This window comes from Rhinolophus hipposideros (genome assembly GCF_964194185.1).
Source record: "Rhinolophus hipposideros genome assembly, chromosome: 20".
Lineage (NCBI taxonomy): Eukaryota > Metazoa > Chordata > Mammalia > Chiroptera > Rhinolophidae > Rhinolophus > Rhinolophus hipposideros.
In genome coordinates, this window is record NC_138066.1 from 13,087,854 (window position 1) to 13,104,133 (window position 16,280).

The window sequence follows — 16,280 nt, forward strand, 5'->3', positions numbered from 1 at the left end:
GCCATTTGAGAGTAATTTGCCAACCTGGTGTCCCATCAGCCCTGAATACGTATTTGTGTATTGCCTGCAAACAGGAACATTCCTCTACAACCGTCAACACGAGGAAATTTGTATTGATGGGCATTGCTGTCAGCTAATCCTCAGATCTTATTCAAGTTTTGCAAGTTTTCCCAGTAATGTCCTTTATAGCCAAAGGATCCAGAATCATACTTTGCCTTTCATTGTCGTGGGTCTTATTTGCCTTCACTATGGAACAATTCTTCTGTCTTTCCTTGACTTTTATGACTTTGTTATTTTGAAGCGTGTCCCTCAATTTTGATTTATCTGATGTGTCATCATAATTAAATTTAGGTTTTTATCTCAAGCAGTAATATAATAGTGATGACGTGTCCTCATTGCATCTCATCAGGTGACGTAAACTTCAGATTGTCCTGTGACTAGCGCTGGTGATACTAACTTGGATCCCTTGATAGAAGTGGAAAAGAATTTTTTTTCTCTTTGTAATTAATAAGTATTTTTGTGAGGAGGTACTTTGAGACTATGCAAATGTTTCATTCCTCACCGAATTGTGTATTGAATGGACACTTGATTCCTGTTTTATTCACTGGGTGATAATCCATCACAGTGTTGACGCTCAGATTTGGCCCATTGTCCCAGATTTGGCCAAGGCAAACCCTTTCAGCGTGGTTTATGTGTCCTTTCGATGTGTCTTCATCATTCTTGAAACACTTCCTTACTTTCTAGAACAACAAGATATTCCAGGCTTTTCTTGAATGTTCTCTGCCTCATCGTGGAATCAGCCCTTTTTCTGAGGAATCATGGTCCCTTTTAGTGGAGAATGGTATTTAGAAACTAAACAAACTAAACTCATTGCTGTTGGGGTGTTGCTTCTCTCAGGCCCTCTCAGTGGACACAGCTAAGAAATGTATATTTGTATATAAATAATACACGTGTGTATACGTATATACACATTTACATCTATATTTCTATATCTGTAATACTGAAAAAACTGAGTTTACACTGATATTCCAATTCAAATCCAGCACTGCAGTATTTACTCTAGTTTTCTCCCTGTCTGTATTTGTAACTCCCTTCTCTGATAGTGAGAAACCTGGCTCCCTTCATTCCTAACATATTTACTTGTTTAATCAATCCCAGTCCATATAACCAGTGTCACGTCTCCCCAGTCCTTGCCTGGACACCCTCCTCACCCCATTCCCACCCCAGTACCTTTTGCAGGGCTGCTGCTGTGGCTGCCCTTATGTAGATGCCCTCCCGTGCCCAATGCCAGGTCACCCTTTCTTACCCTACTTGGCACTTAAATTTCACACCGGGCTGTCCCTTTGTGCAGATACCTTTTTCATTCTGCTCAGTAACCCACTCTAGGCATCCACTATTGGCCATCATGGCGCCCCACCCACCACGCACACATGGGTGCCTACTTTATGGACTGAATTTTTAGTGAGGGAAAGAAGAGGAGTTTGCTACCTTATTTTTGTGAAGATAAGCCAAGTTGTTCAAGAGTGGGTATATTTAAAGTTTATATTCCCAAACAGTTGTAATATTTAATCTGCAGTGGTATTTTCACACCTAAACTTTTTTTTTTTTAAAGTCGGGACATGATTTTCTTTTTTTCTTTCTTTTTTTAAAAATATTTTATTGGGGCAGGGGAACAGGACTTTATTGGGGAACAGTGTGTACTTCTAGGACTTTTTTTCCAAGTCAAGTTGTCGTCCTTTCAATCTTAGTTGTGGAGGGCACAGCTCAGCTCCAGGTCCAGTTGCCGTTTCTAGTTGCAGGGGGCGCAGCCCACCATCCCTTGTGGGAGTCAAACCGGCAACCTTGTGGTTGAGAGGATGCGCTCCAACCAACTGAGCCATCCGGGAGGCAGCTCAGCTCACGGTGCCGTGTTCAATCTTAGTTGCAAGGGGCGCTGCCCACCATCCCTTGCAGGGCTCGAAGAATTAAACTGGCAACCTTGTGGTTGAGAGCCCACTGGAACCATGTGGGAATCGAACCGGCAGCCTTCGGAGTTAGGAGCATGGAGCTCTAACCACCTGAGCCACCCGGCCGGCCCACACACCTAAATTTTTAAATATCAGTGATATAAAACTGTTCTAAAATTTAAAAAATATTTTTAAAAATTGATGAAAAATAAGTAAGAAATATAATATTACGAAACAAAAGTGCTTACTTGTATCAGTGGAAAGAAATTTAGTAAATCATTACATGTCACTCATGTGCATTTGATCTCATTGATCAACTACATTTTTATATACTAGCTGCCCTACTAATGCAGCTCGTTGTATAGAAGGGGAAAGAAATGAGAGCAGAGTAGAACTGATACATGTTAGCCTTGCTGTATTGTGTCTATTTTGAAATGTAGAAATAAAATTGTTTCAGGTATTCTTATTACTATTATCATAAAATGGCTCTCAGTTGTAGAATTTTGAGTTGTTTTTACATACCTTCAAGTTATTCATGGTACACTCACTCACCTAGCACAGTTGGTGGTACAGAGTAGGACTCAGTACTATTTTTTGTTGCATAGATTTGTTAGATAACTGCTAGTCCAGAGGCAGTAAAGCTGTTGGGGGATTCAGAAAGATAAATGTTAGCAGAGATAAGAAAAGAAAAACATTAAAGCAGACACTAAGGTAGAAAAGCCAAGAAATATTGTTAGGAATAGAGAAGATGATGGGCACTGACATGTGTAGGAGAAAATGAAATTCATGATGCATCTTTAGAAGCCATAGATCTTAAGATCATATGGATAAGATGAATTTTTCACTGTGCCACAAACTGCTCTGCCTCTGGGGTCTAGTTTTCTAAGAACTCCTTTTTTTCTGTAGTGTGTATGTCTTTTGCTCACACTACTTAAAATGAATACTTAATTCCAAAGAGTTGAATAAGCTTTTACAGATGTAAATGGAACTCTTAAAAGAAATAGAAAGAGAGGGAGGGAGGGAGGAAGAAAGGAAGAAGGGAAGAGAGGAGAGGAAAGAAGGAAAGGAAGGAAGGCGCCTATTATCTACTTAAAACTCCTGGGGAAAAAAAGCTGTTTTATGTTGTGTACCAGGTTGTTTGTTTATAGGGATTAATCAAAACAAGCTTCCAATAATTTATCTTTTGTCTAATATTGAATGAATTTTATGTGGGTTTCTGATTTTACATGTTACCCTTCTAGGAAGGCGCTGCAGCACATGCCTCCACTTTCCCTGTCACCAGGGTCTACAGATCTCTCAACTTTCCTGTCTCCCAACGTTCTGGAAGAAGTGGACAGCTTCCTCATAAGGATAACTAGGTAAAATCGAGCTTGTGGGGGGTGGAGGGCATATTCTTTAAAAAAATTTTTTTTTAATCTTTTAAAGATAACCACTAAGATCGGTTCAGTTTAGACTGAAGAGAAAGTGAAATAATAGTTCTCCCATGTAAACTCCATTGTTTAGCAATATCACCTGACCTCAGGAATCAGTCGTCCTCTGATTCAGCTAGGACAATGTCTCAAAGTCCAAATGGAAGACCTCTCAGTTCACTCATATCCCCAGCACATGGCTTTCCTTAGCACCTGCTTACCTCTACGCACAGGTCTGACAAGCCCGATTGTCCATAAAACTGGGAAAGGACACCTTGATAGCTTGATAGCTCAGTGTAGGGACGCTTAGCTCTGTGTCAGGGACCCCTAAGAACGTTACTATATTAGAGTACAAGCCAGGCCCTGGACCATTCTAGACATTTTAAAAATTTCATTGTAATGTGTTAAAAAAAAAAAAAAAGAAAGGCAAAGAAGTGTGATACGGAGTACATCTAAAATACAGTTTAGTGCTTGAAGGAATAAATCCATAACTTACTGGCCAAGCTAAATCATTACCCAAGGCTTCTTAATAGCAGAGGCTTATTGTAGTAGCTTATTTATTTTTGATTTGTAAAGTTTGACTTGTTAAAATTGATATTATTGGTATTATTTAATGCTTATAGGTTAAGGTTACAGACGTGAAGATTTAATGACCTGATTCTCTGGTTTGATTTAGTTTTTCTTTAGTTTATATTAAGGATTTTTGACAAAGTATTTCTGGTAAACAAATAGAAAGCGTATGGCAGATTGATATTACTGACAGTGATCAGTTACATGGGGCTTGGGCTACCTGTTATTTTCTCACGTTTTTAAGAAGTGAAAAGTGTTCTGCTTTTGGCTTATAGCTGCTGTTCTACTCCAGAAGTGGAGCTGACTCTTCTGGCTTTTGCACTCGCGAGAGGAAGTGTTGCCAAAGTGCTGAGCTCTCTCTGCACCATCACTGACCACTTGGACACACAGTACGACGCCTCATCCCTGCTCTCATCCATGGCATCAGTCAGGCAGAACCTGCTTCTGAAACACGGTAAATGACTTAGGCTTGGTGCACAAGTCATAATACCATCGTCAACGTGGGGCTTTCTAGCATCTTCTTACCTTTTTCGGTGGGTTGTGGACTGAGTCGTTGTAGTTGTACTGTCATTCCTGGATGAAAAGATCCTCTTTGACGGGATCGGCAGGGAGAAGGGGATGTTGGCTCATTTAGGGCAGTATCAGCAGAAGAGGACCTGAGTGTCAGACGAGGACCAGGATTTACTGGGCTAGTCCCTTAGGCGTGGTGACCATTTGATTGTAGCCATCTTTGGTGAAGTACATCTCATGTCGGCCAAGAGGGCCGGGAAGGTGGAGTACCTGTCATCTGGGAGACGGAGGGAACTAGCCCTGACACGGTGCAAAGGATGGCTTAGGACGCACCCCTCTGCACCCCCACGATTGCTGGTTGGAAAGACATATATGGACATACATTCATACCTGCCCCCACTTCCCCTTCCTGAGCAGTTCATCTTAACACTTTTTAATTCACCCAGGATGGGACCTCCCAGTCCTCAACATGGGAGTCCGTGCAGCTACTCCCAAATGCCTGCAGTTGGCATTTGAGGGACCGCTTACTTGCCATTCAGCCTCCAGTGCTAAAGTTCCTGTCCACGAAATATAGTATTGGATCCCCTCCTTTCAGTAATAGAGGTATTACTGTGATATTTCGGGCATGATATATGTACCTTTGCCTTAATATGAGTTAGTAATTTATGTTTAATTTTTAAAGTGAGACAATTGATGCCTTATAAATGCAGTTTCCCCATATTTTGGAGAGGTCGGGAGCCCATAGCAGGTATGGCTGGATAGGAGGGATACATAATGCCTGGAAAATGCTCTCCAGAAAAAATTTCAATTCAGATAAGCAGTTATTTGGGGAGCACTGGGTAGGGAGGACTGCTCAGGGAGAATGTTTGTTATTAATAATGTTCTAGTTCTGGGTTGAGTTAAAGGTTAATGGGAATTCATTATATTATTAAAACAAAGAAAAAAAGTTTTCAGATCATCATAGCAAAAGTTGATTTTTATAATTCTTAAAACTTTCAGAATTTTCAAGATGTTTTAAAGAAACAAGACCCCAAACCCTAAAACATTATTTATATATTTAAGTGCAATTACAATAAAATTAATTATTGGCTCCAAGAAAGTATCTTAGGAATGTTCTCCCCACCCCAAATATGTTGCATCTCTGGTATTAATCTCTATCTTACAATGTGCTTTGTTTCTGAATAACGGTATTCTAGAGAGCGCTTCTTAAAATCACTTAGGGATATAAGCTGTACTTTGTTTCTTTCGGGAAAGAACAAAAGATGATGTCAACTTTTGTCTAATATTACTTCCCTATTTTAGCTTTTAAGTGGCTAAATTTTCAGTCAGCACTCTGGGTGGCCACAGGTACTGCATTTCCACTGATGTGCACGCTAGCTTTCCTTTCTTTTTCGTAGCACAAGCTTAAGGTGCTCTGTCTCTTTTCTGTGATTAGGTAAGCCCCTCCAGTTGACCCTGCAGGCCTGTGACGTCAAAGGAAAAGAAGAGAAGTCGGGACCTGAAAACCTCCTTGCTGAGCCGTGGACGAGGGATGGTGAGTGGTGGACCTGTCCGTGTTTAGTGAATGAAAAGGGCCTCAGTGTTGAAATTGTACACTGGTCTGTGAAATTTTCAGGATATGCAGTCGTCACTTCAGGTTGGCAGTGGTCCCTGAGCCATTTGTGTGGTTTCTTTATTACAGTTTGTAATCTGCTAGGTGTCAGTTACCGATAACAACTTAAAAGTACTTGAGAGCCTTCAGTTTTGAAAGACAAGGCCTCTTCCTCTTGGAATATAAAGAGTTACCATTTTAAAGTTCAAATTGTCTTTCTATTATAACAGCACTATATAGCTGAAAACATATTTTATGGAGAGTGTGTCTCGATGTGACTGAGCTGGCATTTGAAGTGTGTGGAGGGAAGCCTCCCTCCTTCCCGACTGTCAACATGATAATCGTGGTGTACCTCAACGCTGCTGCAGGCTCTTTTCCTCATCCTGGGTGTTTGTGAGTCTCTTCCGCATCTATCTTGGCCAGCCAGTTAGTCTCCTACATATATCCCCTTTTTACTCACTATATTTGAATATTGCCAAATCAGTAAAGGAACTGGAATGTTCCAGCAATTATCGAACATTGAAAGGAACTGGCCTTAGTGCTTTGAATTTGATCTCCCCTTGGCTTTCCTCACGGCAATACAGACCTCGTGCATTCTCAGTGGTCACCTCTTCTCTGTCCTGTTTCCTGTGTTCGTTCTTAGTACTGATGAAGTAAAGTCCGCTGGGAAAATGTGTTTTTCCCAGTTGCTGTTCCTCTCCTTGGTGGTCTTCTTAAGCAATAGACTCTTACCCTTGGCAGTCTTCCTTCTGTCCTTCCTGAGCAGCTCAGCCTCTGCAGGGATGTTTTCTTCATGGCATCCACCTCCTGCCACCCTGAAGGCCACCACAGGCTACTGAGTCGCCTGCATCCAAAGTGGGGTAGGGAGGAGCTAGTGGCAGCTCTTTGCCCCTTCCCTGTCCCCCAACCCAGAAAAGGCAAGACCACCCTCTGGAGAACAGAGTTTTGTCTCTGGAGCATGTAAGGCAGAATCTTCCTGAAACCAATATATAGATTTATTTTTAATACTCTCAATATCAGTCACTGAGAAGCCTCTCCTTTCTATTATTATTATGATTATTATTTTACTTTTATAACCATTTGAAATCGTGTCTCCCATCTGCTCTTCCTTTTTAAAGATTTTGGGTTTTTTTTTGAGGAGTTTTAGGTTTACAACAAAATTAGAGGAAGGTACAGAGATTTCCCATGTACCGTCTGCCCCGACACATACGTAATCTGCCCCGTGGTCCACGTCACTCACCAGCGTGGATGAACCTCCACTGACACACCATGGTCACGCGAAGTCCATAGGGCTCACTCTTGGCGTTGCACATTGTGTGAGTTTGAACAAATTTATGATGACATATATTCATCATTATGTTATACATAGTATTTTCACTGTTTTAAAAATCAGCCTATGGATTTTTAGCACTATTTTAAGTTGGGAAGGACCACAGGTTTTCCGCAGCTATTAGGTACATTTGCCAGCTCTCTGCCTGGTCTCATTTGAATACGTTGTTATTCTCCCTGTGTCTTCTATGCCCATCTCTCCTCCCTGGGATGGATGGATTTTGGATACTAGTCAAAGTTTGTGGATGTATTATTGTTGTTGTATGTGTGGGATGTAAATGGGTATGGGGAGAAGACTCGGTTTCTCCTGGCCGCTCCCTCCACAACCATCAGTGTTTGTGCCTTGTAACTCAGAGCAGGCTTTGGTTCTCTTGCTCTCATACAAAAACTGAGCCTGAGAATAGGTGGGGCAGTGGAAAGTCCTCACAGCCAGAGCTGTGGGGTTTTGAGGAATGATTTGTGTCTTCCCCTTACAAGGGGAAAAGCTCTTTTCCCTGGTCCACTTCAAGTTCCCCAACCGCAGGGAAGTACCAGTTTGGGACAAGTGCCGCTTGCTACACAGGCTGCCAGGGATCTGAAACACTGACAGCCCAGAGGGCGAACCTTCCTGTGAACTGTGGCCACTGGTCTGCTGTTTTAAAGGAATACAGGGTGCTGCCAATAGAACTGAAGGGGTAGAGTTATTATAGTCTTTGAGTCTATGATTGGTCATTTTTTCCCCGTCATTTTAAGAGAATAAATTGGGCAGGGGTCATGGTGTCGAATAAATGTAGCTATAAAATATCACAATTAGACACATGAGCTGGCTTTTTTTTTTTTTAACCAAGAAAAGGAATCAACGGTTTTATTTATTTCCCTTTTAAGCTTTATTTATCGATCTATCTAGGCCTTAAAAATGCTTACATGCGTATTTGGTGACAATGAAATTGTAAAAGTCTGTCTGATTCTTTTGACTTAAATTATTGCTTCAGCTACTTCAAGACTAATTAAAAGTGCTGATTAATCAGTTAATTTCTAGGCAGTATTTCAGCCTTTACAATAAATTTCATTAGACAGATGCATCCGGACCCCTGGGAAAGTGACAGTTCAATAACCAATACAGATTAGTATTACTATGTAGTGGAATTGTGGGGGGGTTTTGGCTATATGGTTTCTTAACATTGTTGACAGAATTACTGTTTGATAGAACTAGATCATATAATAGCTGCTCTCTGTGATTTAGTAAAGGTTCCTTTGGATTTCATTTCTTTTGGTTTTGGCGACAAATTTTGCATATTGTCTTATGGAGATTCCACTTCACAAATTTTTGTTTTATTGAACTCAGTATAATGAAATAAGCATGAAATTAGTGTTAGTCTTTTCATCCTGATAAGGCAGAATGGTTGAGAACAATTCAATATCCCAGGAAGAATGATTGGTTAGTGCTAACTTGAGCAAATGTGTGAGCTCTATCACTTACAGGGCTTTGAAAGACAAAGGCAGCCTTGGGTCTAACAGCAGACATTTCTGTGAATTATCAAAGGATAATTAACAGCAACAACAAAGGTAAACTGTGAGTCTCATACAAATATAAAATGAATGCGTGTCAAGCCTTTTATCTCATTAATTAGTGAAAGGACCAGTAAGAAAGATATTACAAACAGAATTCGTAAAATACACATAGGCCAATAAGAATGATGACACAAATCTACAAATAGATACAAAATTGGTCAGTACTCATAAGGAATGATCAGCGGTGTTTCCATAGAACACAGTTGTTTTGTGTGTATGGACAAGAATTGTTTGCATTACTGTGGTTAGTCAGTCTACAATTTATAGAGCTGTAAAATAGCTCAGAGGTAATAAAGGTGGAGATAGCCCAGAGTGTACTATACAGAACACTCAGCAGTCTTTTTTTCCCATGTCAAAGTATTTCACAATCTTTGCTGACAGAATGTTCTAGAAACTGTCTAATCCCGCTTCCAAGCCTCTAAGCCTGCTTGCCTTTGTCAGCCCAGTCCAACATCAGGCATAGTTTTAGGAATGGCTCAGAAAGATGATTGATTGTCCAGTTTTTTGTTTCTTTGAATTAATGGCACAATCTAAAAATTTTTTTATTTCTATGTTGTTACTTCAGAGCAGGGCTGCCTATGTGGTTGAGACAAATAAGCCCTGAGAAAGTTGTACCTGGCCAGTGATCTGTTACCTCGGGGTTTATCACTGGCGTTGTATCTGTACAGAGAGGAAATCTTTTTCCAATTTTCATGAAAGTACAGATAAGCTAGTTACTCCCTGTCTCAAAGGATATGGTTCGTTTTTGTTGATCGTAATTCTTAGGGTTATAACAAATGAGTCAGTCATCCTAACTTTAGTTTTTCCTTTTTGCAGGTTTTCTTACGGAGACGGGAAAAACCAGAGCAAGTACTATTTTTTCTACAGGAACTGAATCTGCCTTCCAAGTTACACAGATCAGAATTATGGTAATTTTCATGGTACCTTCTGTTAGCAGTATTGCTGCTGTTTTTAAATGTAGGATTACATTGCAGAGATCTGTGTCATTGGTTTTTCGTTGAACATTTAATGATTATTCTGTGTCAAGCCTATAGCAGAGGACAGGGACACAAAGGTGAATAGATTGTTAAATCTGTAAATGGTGTGAATATAAGGATTAAGAAAGGTAAGGAATCATTTCTTGGGAAGCAGCTTTTTTACTTTTCCAGGACTTACTGTATTTGAAAGATCGTTTCTTTGGTTTGATTTTGCTTTAAGCTATTTGAATTTAACCTTATTATTTGGAAACCAGCCAGCCACAGAACTTTGCGCCTTTCATGTGCTTTATCTAGACCTCTGTTTCCAGGTTCGACGTGGTGGCATTGGTGCCCAGTGTGGGTTGGTGTTCGCCTATAATTCATCTTCTGATAAATTTCATGCAGAAGAACACTTTAAACGGTTTGAAAAATATGACAAATGGAAGCTTCAGGAATTTAAGCAATTTGTAAAAAGCAGGTATGGAGCAGAAAAAAATCTTTGTGGTTAATAAAATTGTATACGTTCTCTTGTTGGTGAAATACGCTTTCTTGTCTTTATAGAAAAGGTGCCACTAACCCATCCTCAGTGGCCATGAACATTCATTGCTTCTAACAGCATATGTGAAGATGTGTATTCTAATTTGTGCATAGACTCTTACCTGGTCCCCTCTGTGACCGGTCGTATGCGTCTTCAAGATCGTTGGGTAATGATACGCGCATGCCTGACTTGTGGGCAGCCTAAGGTCTTCAGTGTGACTTAGCCCCTGGGAAATTCACCCATGCCCCAGCCTCCCTCCTCCTAGTCACGCTTTTATTGAAAATATTTATTAAGCACCTACTATGTGCTAGGCCTCATGCTAAGCACTGAAGATACTGTAATGAGCAAATTGTCACAGTCCCTGCTGTATGGGCTTCCTGCATAGCTCAGAAGACAGTATAAAACTGGTAGCATCACAGAATATGAATACTAGGTAGGAGAGGCAGGGTATTCTGGGAGCACAGGGCAGAGCACCTGACCTGATCAGGGAAGGCTTCCTGAAGGAAGTGGTGTTTAAAGTGCAAACTAAAGGATGAGTTAGAGGTACCTAACCACCGAAGAAGTGGAAGGAGAATGTCCTGAGCAAAGAGAAGAGCAGATTTGAGAACTCAGGTGAGTATGGCATCTTCAAGGACTGACAGATCCCATATTGCTGAGGTAGATTGTGAGGTGGAGAGTGGTGAGAGATGACACTGGAGAGCCAGGGAGAAGCCAGGTCATTAAAGGTCTCCTTGTCTCTGTTTCAGAGTTTAGACTTTATCCTTAAAGCCGTGGTGAGGGTGGGAGCAGGGAGGGGGTGGAGTACCTTGTTGAGGAGTTCTAAGAAGAAGGAGATGAGGAGTGTGTTTTAGAAGCACTGCTCTGGATCATGCTGTGTGTAGCGTGGATTGGAGTAGAGCAAACATGGAGACAGGATGAAATGGAGGAGGCTGTCACTGTCACCTAGGAAGCCAGAGGTGTGTGATCTCAACTAGGTCAGCAACAGCAGCGATGAAGAGATATAAGCTGATTTTAGAGACAACTAAAAGGTGGAAGGAGCAGGACCTGGGAGTGACCAAATGTAGAGCAGGAGAAGGAAGAGAGCATAGGCATCAGTGAGCCCTGGGTTGCCCTGGGCTGGTGGGGACATTGGTAGTGCCTTGCTCTGAGATAGACAGTATCTCAGGAAAAAACAGGTTTGTGGGGAAGGTGGGGAGCTGTTTGGGTGCTATTGAATTGGATGTTCTAGGAAGCCTTTGAGATACCCGATAGCTAGTTGAATGAATAGGTCAGGAGCCCGGAACAGATGTTTGTGCTGAATTAGTAAGGGTATGTGGGCTGGGAAGAGACGAGACCTTAGGTCAACCTGCCGAGAGACACCAGCATTTAAGGGGCAGCAGAGAGGAGGACACTGAGAAAAACGGCTAGAGAAGCAGCAGGAAACCCAGGGATATGTCATCAGGAAGCCAAGTTTAAAGAAGTAGGGAGTGGGCAGAGGTGTCGACTGTCACCCACGAATCAATAAGGTAAAGTCTAGGAGTGGACCTGTTGGATTTAGCTGCAGAGGTCATTGGTGGCCCCCTTATTACTAGTAGTGTGTTAAAACTCATGGAGCTGAACCTTAGACTTGCTGTTTTTGTTACTGTATTTCCCAGGTAGTGGATGCTAGAGTTAACAAAAGCCTTTAACTGTCAGCTAGTACTGTACTGCTAAGTTTTAATGAACAGATGAGTCCCACCCACCAACCACACTTGGAATAGCAAGGATTTAGAATAACCCCCTCTCTCTGCTGGACCTCCTTTGGTGACATTCCTGACAAATGGTCATCCAGCCTCTCTAGAATACGTTTAGTGATGGAGAACTCACTGCCTTCAGTAAGTAGAATGTGTTCAGTTGGAATTTTAACTCAGTGGTCTTAATTCCAGCCCTCCAAATGAAAAGGAACAAATCTCTCTCACTGCCAAGGTCTCCCTCCCATCACACATAGACTCCTTTATAAAATAAGTTTTTCTTTTTTAATAATTAGAGATTATATTTGCTTTTAAGCAGCTACACTCCACTCTTGGACATTTAAATAGGTCTTTTTCCCTTCACCTGCTGTCAAACAAGAGCTTTGACATCTTAATGTAGGATGATTTCTTTTTAATCTAAATGCAGGCCTATTTGCTACTCCCTTGCTGATTTCACCTTCTGGTTTCAGCCTGAACTACTCTGAAATCCTGTTTTGTATGGCCTACATATTATCAGTCCCTCTCCAGTTTGGAAATCAAAATGTTAATGTACTTGCGCCTGTCTTTTTGCCTTTTTTTTTTTTCTGTCCCTCTGGTCAGACATCGGTCAGTCAGCACTCTCCAGGATCGGTTTGGTTGTTGTGCATATGTTAAGAGGACTAATACTCGGCTTTCTTTTCTCCACTTTGCCCGCTATGTGGTACAGTGGATGAGGTCGCCTCTCTCTGTTCTCTAACACCTTCCAGCTCTCTGTATCTCAAAGATTTCCTTGATGACTCCCCAAGAGTGAATTAAAAAATCATCAAACACAATATTGATGAAATTCATTGATGGTTTTGGGCTAAGACAGAATACCATCTGTCCCGTTGGAGTAAGGGTTAACTGTATTGTGAAAGATTTATGCCAAGAAGACTTATGTTAAGAAGAGAACTTTTTTTCTCTTGCTGTTACAGAACGTACTCTGGGTCCTTTGTCTTCTTCCTCTTCTTGCCATAAATCCCTGAGTTTGCTTTGCTTATCCATCCAGAGTACGCCTGATGCTAGCTTGTTATGGTATCACAAACTAAATACCGTGTTTCCCTGAATATAAGACCAGGTCTTATTTTAATTTTTGCTCCAAAAGACACATTAGAGCTTATGTTCAGAGGATGTCATCCTGAAAAATCATGCTAGGGCTTATTTTCCGGTTAGGTCTTATTTTTGGGGAATCGTGGTAGTATCTTGAAAAGACTGCTTTATTCTTTTTCTTAGTTACTTAGTTCCTGAAAAGGGAGTACCATTCAAGTATCCAGTTTTTAAAAAGAAGTGGCACACAGTGGTGTTTCTTCATCCTTGAGGCTGAAATGCTTTTCTTAAGAAATAGGAACACACTGAGGCATATGAAGGCTGAAGTTTTCCCTTTTTGGAGCTCCAGGATCTGAAAGGTCCTCCGTTTTTACCCTTTAGTTGTTGCAAGTGGCCCAGACGTCAGGCTGGTTACACAAACATTAGCCAGGGAAAGAAAACTGTATCTGCCTCACCTTTGGATCTTTCAGAAACACACACCAGCTGTTGCATTGTACCTTATTCCTGAGTAGCTCATCTAAGATGCCATGACTTCATGTCTCATTCTTCAGATAAGCCAGTTATTTAGAGAAGCAGACTTTGTCCTTAGTTCCCAGACTATACTTGGGACTAACAATAGTTCCCATGTCCCAGATGAGGAGGCTGAGAAATGGGGAGGGAATTATCACCAACTACCCCATGTGTTCAAAGGAGCACCAAGTGCCATACCCCATCCTTGATTGTTAACTGACAGGCCATATGTACAAGTCAAATGCCAGTTAGATGCCTCATTATTTGGACCCTCGAGAAGTTTAGAAATGGGAAAATGTTTGTGACTACTCTTGTGTTTACAGGATTGGTTGCTCATCTGATGACCTTGGAGAGGATGACCCTGTTGGCTGGTTTGAGCTGGAAGAAGAGTGGGATGAAGCAGATGTCAAGTTGCAGCAGTGTAGGGTTGCCAGAGTAAGCATTATTGAGTTGTGGGCTTCATGTATTTGCCTCCCCTCCTGTTATTCTGTAGATGTTGATTGGGTGTTATTGTGTACCGGCCCTGTGCTAGCACGGGAACCCTGGAGGTGAATCGACATGGAGGTGACCCGCATGGAGGTGACCCATTGTCTAGTGGGAGACTCGGACGTATGAGACACTGTGATGTGGGCTGTGATAAAGGGATGTACAGGCCTGGAGTCCTCCAGGGAAGGCTTCCCAGGAAAGACGGTGTGATGCCCAGTGTTGAAAGTTGGTGAAGCCGCCATCTTTAGCCAGGCTAAGATGTGTGGAAAAGGGCATCTCAGGCTGACAGAACGACAAGGACACAGGCGTAAGAGCAAGAGGGATGTGTTTCCGTGCCTATGGAAGAAACAGTGATTATCTGGCTACTTCGTTTTTTTTAACTTCTGGTGTAAATCTTAGTAAGAAGCTCAAATAGAGAAATAAGAACTATCTTTGGGTCTTATATGTAGTAGATACTCAGTAAATATTTATGCAGCTGAGTAGTGGATTCTGAAAGGTTCTCAACAAAGGAGCTTTCACTATAAGCAGATAGTTTGCACAAAAGATGGGCTTTGAAAATGACCTTAGCTTTGGGCAGATAAGGCTGTGTCTTGGGCTCCCAGCACATGGGTTGCATATATCAATTGGGGGCTTTGAGATGATTCCTTAGGACGTTCATTGGCTGTTTTCACCATGTATCTGACTTCTGTTTCAAAATGAGTGTGCCACAGAGCAAAAATCCTTCTCTCATTCATCCTGTCTTAATCTATTTTTGCCTTAAAGAGGCAGTAATGTCATTCCTCTTACTGTGCTCTTTTCCATAACTTGACTTCGTTCAGCATTTGTATTCAGCTTTTTCCTGTTTGCTGTAGGCGCTGAACTAACATTTTGTGTCCCTAGTGCTGGGCACACTGGTACCTAATAAATTATTAAAGTCATAGGGGGACCTTCCCAGGTAGCCCTTTCGTCAGTATCCAGGGCGTCTGAGTTCTTCTCCTTACATCTCCCTTGTCCTTTCCAGTATTTGATGGTGAAGTTCCTCTGCACCCGTCAGGACTCAGCCGAGCGTCTGGGAGTACAAGGCCTGAGCATCCGTGGGTACCTCCGGCCTGCGAGGACAGAAGCAGAACAGAGCGCCATCTGCGCTCACTGCAGAAAGGATGCGGAGGAGCGTGTCTGTGGGGCCACACTGCTCCTCAGGACCCTGCAGTTCATCCAGCAGCTGGCCCATGACCTGGTAGGAAAAGAAATGACAGTGGTCGGGGAAAGGAACATGAGCCAGTGAAACCTGGCCCTGCCAATGTCATGCTGTCGGAACGAGTGCAGCAGGCATTGTGTGCTCCTGTGGTGGTGTGGGAAGGCCAGGGGAGTGAGGTGGGCACTGAGGGCATCAGGCAGTGAGACTAAGTGGCAGATGGCTGTCACTCTGAGGTTTCCTGGAACAGATCTACGGACAGATCTTACAGATCCCCAGCTGCGGTTGCCAGTGGTAGACTGGGGAGTCAAAGCAAGTAGGGGGGGGATTTATGTCTTCTCTAAGACTAGAAGAATTATTCCTGAAGTGTAGGCGAATTCTACTTGTTTACTAAAAGTACCAAAGTAATGTCAGGATTTGAAATCATTTGGGTTTTTGATACTGACTTCTACAGTCACTAGTAAAAACACAGTGGCAACTCACTCAGAAGCAGCTTCTTGCAGCCATCACTGTAGAGAACTTGGCTTATCTCAGGAATTCAGTGGAGGCCTCACCCTTGACCTTCATTCTGCTTCAGGGCACATTCAGAGGCTGGTGACTCAACTTATGTACAGTTTGTTTGGTCTTTGTTATTTAAGCTCTCCGATCACAGCAGAAAATAGCATGTGAAAGGGAGATGCTTAGGAATGGCAGGAGCGTTTATAACAAAGTTGCCCTTTTAGCTGCATGCGGGCAGGCGTCAAAACACACTGCATTATGGTCCTGGACACGAGTCATCAAGTAAAGACTCACTTATGCTCCCGGTGTGGTGTTTATGAAGTCAGGGAGCCTTCATGGATTGTGTGTGTGTGTGTGTGTGTGTGTGTGTGTGTGTGTGTGTGTACACACACTCATGCGCACACACGCATAAACATTTTAGAAAGTTTCACACCAAAA

General features: G+C 42.1%; 1 protein-coding gene across 3 annotated transcripts in view; it reads left to right on the top strand.

The window, feature by feature from the left end:
• Window positions 1-16,280, top strand: part of ZZEF1 (zinc finger ZZ-type and EF-hand domain containing 1) — a 102,361-nt gene that overhangs the window by 25,072 nt on the left and 61,009 nt on the right. For all 3 annotated transcript variants that reach the window (XM_081027409.1, XM_081027411.1, XM_081027410.1), the window contains exons 7-13: window positions 3,188-3,304; window positions 4,201-4,379; window positions 5,871-5,969; window positions 9,723-9,814; window positions 10,192-10,340; window positions 14,008-14,119; window positions 15,171-15,386. In XM_081027409.1, the coding sequence (XP_080883535.1) occupies window positions 3,188-3,304; window positions 4,201-4,379; window positions 5,871-5,969; window positions 9,723-9,814; window positions 10,192-10,340; window positions 14,008-14,119; window positions 15,171-15,386 (964 nt within the window). The remainder of the gene's footprint in view (window positions 1-3,187; window positions 3,305-4,200; window positions 4,380-5,870; window positions 5,970-9,722; window positions 9,815-10,191; window positions 10,341-14,007; window positions 14,120-15,170; window positions 15,387-16,280) is intronic.